Source organism: Myotis yumanensis, unplaced genomic scaffold, assembly GCF_028538775.1.
Source record: "Myotis yumanensis isolate MYYU_CA2020_CCGP unplaced genomic scaffold, mMyoYum1.0.hap1 SCAF_1, whole genome shotgun sequence".
NCBI classification, from domain to species: domain Eukaryota; kingdom Metazoa; phylum Chordata; class Mammalia; order Chiroptera; family Vespertilionidae; genus Myotis; species Myotis yumanensis.
Window position 1 is genome coordinate 237,506,431 of NW_027223752.1, and position 4,927 is coordinate 237,511,357.

A 4,927-nucleotide genomic window follows, 5' to 3' on the forward strand; every position below is an offset into this window, starting at 1 on the left:
CGCTGATGACCCAGGGGGTCTGAAGACAAGCCGACCACCAGCCCCTCACTGGGCCCGACATCCCTCCCTCAGACAGTGTCTCCCCCAAGCCCGCCTGACACCACAGGGACAGGGCCAAAGGCCAGGCCTTCACCCATTCCTCACTCAGCAGCCACACCTGCCCCCGGGGTGGGGGACACCCACGGGAAATGCACTACAAGCCGCGCACGAGGGGCCTGGCCCTGCCGGCTGGGGGAGGGTCCAGCCCAGGGCCACAGGATGTCCCAACAACACATTTCATCAGAGTGATGCCCAAAGGGGAGGGCAGGGTGTGCAGAGTGGTCCAGCCCTGCCTGTCCCACCCTCCACATCAGTATGGAGCCGGGTCCTTTTATAAAAGGCACCAGGGGCCTCGATGGGCCATTCCCCAGACACTGCAGCAGCCTGGAGAAACCCATAACTCAGGCATCCATGGGTCAGGGACCTATGCCTGAGGCACTTGTAGCTGAGGCAGCTGTGGCTGAGGCAGCCGTGGCTGAGGCACCCATGGCTGAGGCACCCGAGGCTGAGGCACCCGTGGCTGAGGCACCCAAGGCTGAGGCACCGGAGGCTGAGGCACCGGAGGCTGAGGCACCCGTGGCTGAGGCACCCGTGGCTGAGGCACCCGAGGCTGAGGCACCCGTGGCTGAGGCACCCGTGGCTGAGGCACCCGAGGCTGAGGCACCCGAGGCTAACCTAAAGGCCGCCATCGTCATGATCATCCACGTGTTTGCCCGCTACACAGGGACGCACAGCTTCGGGCGGAGCCTGAGCAAGGAGGAGCTGAGGGTGCTGCTGGAGAAGGAGCTCCCGGGCTTCCTGGAGGTGAGTCAGGGCGGGCAGGGGGCTCCCCAGGGGCAGGAGGCTCCCCGGGGGCAGAAGGCTCTGGGGGGAGGGGAGAGGGCTCCCCGGGGGCAGGAGGCTCCCCTGGGGCAGGGCCGGCTGGCTGGATGCAGGGGATGGGGGCTGTGGAGGAAGGAGGAAGGAGGGCATGGAAGGCAGAAGGGGCAGAAACTGTCCAGACCCATGGAGGCGGAGAGACGCCCCCCTGCCCCAGGGCCATGGACTCGCAGCTCCTCGGCGGGAGGGGCCGTGGCCTGGGCGGTCTTGACCGATTTGGGGCGCCCATGCACTGTGACCAGGATGCTCCCTCTGCAGGCCCATGGCGGGGGCTGGGATGGGGGTGGGGGCGCAGGGGCCGAATCCAGGGCCATCCTTCCGAACTGTCCCTCTGCAAGTTGCCGGCCACCAGCATCCCGGCCCACCCTCTGCTCGCTCGTCTTCCCTGTTCCCAGGTCCCGTTGCCTGGTGTTCCTGAGACCGACAGGAATACACACAGGAGGAGGTTCCATCCGGGCCCCTGCCTGCCCACAGCCACTGGCCTGGAGCCTCACAGGGGGGCTCCCCAGGGGCACTGCCTGCTCTCCTCCCCTCCGCCCTTCCCTTTCCCTCTCCCTGCACCATTCTACTCTCCCCCACCCCTTCCCCTCTGCCTCCCCACACCCCTGCCTACCTGCTCTCTAAGGTCTGCGCCTACTCTGATTCTTTGTTGTGTTAATCCTCACCTGAGGATATTTTTTGCCATTGCTTTTTAGAGAGAGTGGAAGGGGGTGGGGGGTGACACAGAATCATCAATGTGAGAGAGACTCATCCACTGGTCGCCTCCCGCAGGCGTCCCAACCAAGGCCAGCTCAAACCTGCAACTGAGGTACATCCCTTCACTGGAGTCCACCCTGGGACTAGGAATCTACCGCTCCACCCGCTGAGCCACACCAGCACGATTTGATTGCATAGAATTTAAGGGTTCAGGGCCGGGTCGCCTGCGCCCCCTGCTGCTGCTGGTGGGATCTGCACTGTGGTGGTGGTGGCCCTGCCCTAGCAGGCTGGCAGAACCCTCACCCCCCTCTGAAAGAAAGCCCGGGGTGGGGGTGAGGGACTCTGTCCAGGCCTGGGCGGAACCCCAGGTCCCCTTCTCCCCGGGGCCTCAGACCTGCTTTCTTCACCTGTAACGGGTGACACCTTCCCCGCCCGTGGATTGAGGACTGGGGGTCTAGCTACGGGGCCAGCGTGGTGGCTGTGCGGGATGGCGTTCAGTAGATATGAGGTGGGGAGTTTTCATAGGCAGCACCCACAGAGCTCGTGGTGCCAAGGACAGAGCTGCGAGTGGGTGCAGTTCACGGTCCGTGCATTACACAATCCTAAGGCAGTGGTCGGCAAACTGTGGCTCGCGAGCCACACCCGGCTCTTTGGCCCCTTGAGTGTGACCACGAAGTTTCAATTGCACTGTACGTCCGTGCCTGCACGTGGTATTTTCTGGAAGAGCCACACTCAAGGGGCCACAGTTTGCCAACCACTGTCCTAAGGCAACTCCTCGCCCGGCCGCGTGGCTCCGTGGTTGAGCGTCAACCTATGAACCAAGAGGTCACGGTTCGATTCCGGGTCAGGGCACCTGCCCAGGGTGCAGGCTCCATCCCCAGTGTGGGGCGTGCAGGAGACACCGATCCATGATTCTCTCTCATCAATGATGTTTCTATCTCCCTCTCCCCTCCCTTCCTCTCTGAAATCAATAAAAATATATTTCAGAAAAAACAAAGACAATCCTCAAATGCGTTGGGCACCCCCCACCCCCCCAGAGCCGAGTAAACCCTCCCAGGTGCGGTGTCTGCACGCCCAGCGGGCCTGGCACAGCGTGGTCTCCTTCCCTCCGCCCAGCGCGGTGCTTGGCCGAGGCCGAGGCCCCTGTGGGCACCCCCTCGCTGACCTGCCCCCTCTCTCCTCTAGAGCGAGGAGGACAAGGACGACGCCATGGAGAAGGTGTTCAAGGGCCTGGACACCAACGAGGACGCCACAGTGAGCTTCCAGGAGTTCCTCCTGCTGGTGACGGAGCTCCTGGTGGCCTGTCACAAGCGCTTCCAGGAGGAGAGAGCCAGCTGATGCCCCGCTGCCCAGCTCCTGGCCACAGCATGGGGGGGAAGGGGAGGGGGGCGTTGGGGGAGAAGGGAGGGCGCCTGGCTGCCAGGAAGCTCTTGGCAGCAGTGGTTTCTCTGGGGTGAGTGAGCTGATGGCCATTGACTAATAAAACGCTTGTGAACTGATCCTGGTCTCAGAGAAACGGATTTTGTCCTTAAAGCAGCGGTTCTCAACCTGTCTGTCGCGACCCTTTTGGCGGTCGCACGACCCTTTCACAGGGGTCGCCTAAGACCATCCTGCATATATTTACATGACGATTCATCACAGTAGCAACATTAAAGTTATGAAGTAGCAACGAAAATAATTTACTGTTGGGTCACAACATGAGGAAATGTAGTTAAAGGGCCAGAAGGTTGAGAACACTGCTCTAGACTATTGGCCCTCACTCTGGAGGAGGCATCAGAACCACCTGGAAGGTTGTCCAGCTCCATCTCCCAGCCTCCCTTGCGGCTGGGCCCTGCCCCGGGGTTTCTCGTTCAGAGCGTGCTGATGCGCTGGCCCGGACCTCACTGAAGACCCCGGGCTGTGCCCTGTGTCTCATCGCCGCCCCCTGTGCACCACCCGCTCCGGAAGCCGTCCTGCTCTCCCTGGCAGGTTCGCTGCTCCTCACGGCTCCCTCCGGACTCTAGCATGACCCTCCCATGTCACTGTTTGCTTGTTTCTCAATGTCCAGACACAGCTGACCCTTAGAGCACCTGGAAAGAGCTGGCAGCTGGGACACAGAGGAGGAGAGGAATGGAAATAGTGCTGAGCCGGCCGGTGTGGCTCAGTGGTTGAGCTTCAACTATGAACCAGGAGGTCAAACAGTTCCATTCCCAGTCAGGCACATGCCCTGTGATGGAGGCAGACGATGAATGATTCTCTCTCATCATTGATGTTTCTATCTCTCTGCCTCTCCTTTCCACTCTGAAATCAATAAAAAATATATATTATCAACAAAATATATATATATACTAGAGGCCCGGTGCACAAAAATTTGTGTACTCGCAGAGTAGAGGGGGTCCCTAAGCCTGGCCTGTGCCCTCTCGCAGTCTGGGACCCCTTGCGAGAAAATGACCTGCTGGCTTAGGCCTGCTCCCGGGTGGCAGAGGGCAGGCCCAATCCCTAGGTGCAGCCCCTGGTCGGGCTCAGAGCAGGGCCGATTGGGGAGTTGGGATGCCGCCCCCTGTCATGCACAGAGCAGGGCGGATCGGGAGGTTGCGATGCCACCCCTAGTCCCCTTCAGGGTAGGGCTGATTGGGAGGTTGGGGCACCGCCCCTGTCACACTCAAGGCAGGGTCGATAGGGAGGTTGCGGCGCCACCCCCTCTCACGCACAGAGCAGGGCCGATCAGGGGGTTGGGGCGCTGCCCCCTGTCACGCACAGAGCAGGTCCCATCAGGGGGGTTGGGGCTCCATACCCTGTCATACACAGAGCCGCAGAGGGATCAGGGGGTTCGGGAGCTCCCCCCTGCCACACACAGAGCAGGGCTCATCAGGGGTTTGGGGAGCTCACCCCTGTCACTCACAGAGCAGGGCCGATAGGGGAGTTGGGGCACTGCCCTCTATCACCCACAGAGCAGGGCGGATCAGGGGGTTGGGGCGCCACCACTGTCACACTCAGGGCAGGGCCGATGGGGGGGGGGGGGTTGGGGTGCGGTAACCTGTCACACACAGAGCCGCAGGGCGATCAGGGGGTTGGGGAGCTCCCCCCTGTCACAAACAGAGCAGGGCCAATCAGGGGGTTGAGGCGTTACCCCCTGTCACTCACAGAGAAGGGCCGAAAGGGTGTTGGGGCGCCGCACCCTGTCACACACAGAGCAGGGCAGATCAGGGGGTTGGGGCGCCGCCACTATCACACTCAGGGCAGGGCCGATGTAGAGGTTATGGCTCTACCCCGTCACACACAGAGCAGGGCCCGTGTGGGGGGGGAGGGGGTTGGGGCACCACAACCTGTCACA

The 4,927-nt window shown here is 62.0% G+C and overlaps 1 protein-coding gene across 1 annotated transcript; it reads left to right on the forward strand.

The window, feature by feature from the left end:
- The first annotated feature begins 450 nt into the window (after positions 1-450).
- Positions 451-2,952, forward strand: S100P (S100 calcium binding protein P). The gene is made up of 2 exons (XM_070399040.1): positions 451-843; positions 2,806-2,952. The coding sequence occupies exons 1-2, from the start codon at positions 451-453 to the stop codon at positions 2,950-2,952; spliced, it is 540 nt and encodes a 179-aa protein (XP_070255141.1).
- Positions 2,953-4,927: the final 1,975 nt, after the last annotated feature.

Bases quoted from the DNA above. Each gene is read 5' to 3' on its own strand.
- S100P (XM_070399040.1), top strand. From the start codon at position 451: ATGGGTCAGGGACCTATGCCTGAGGCACTTGTAGCTGAGGCAGCTGTG. The intron at 844-2,805 runs GTGAGTCAGGGC...CTCTAGAGCGAG, and splicing joins AGCTCCCGGGCTTCCTGGAG to GAGGACAAGGACGACGCCAT.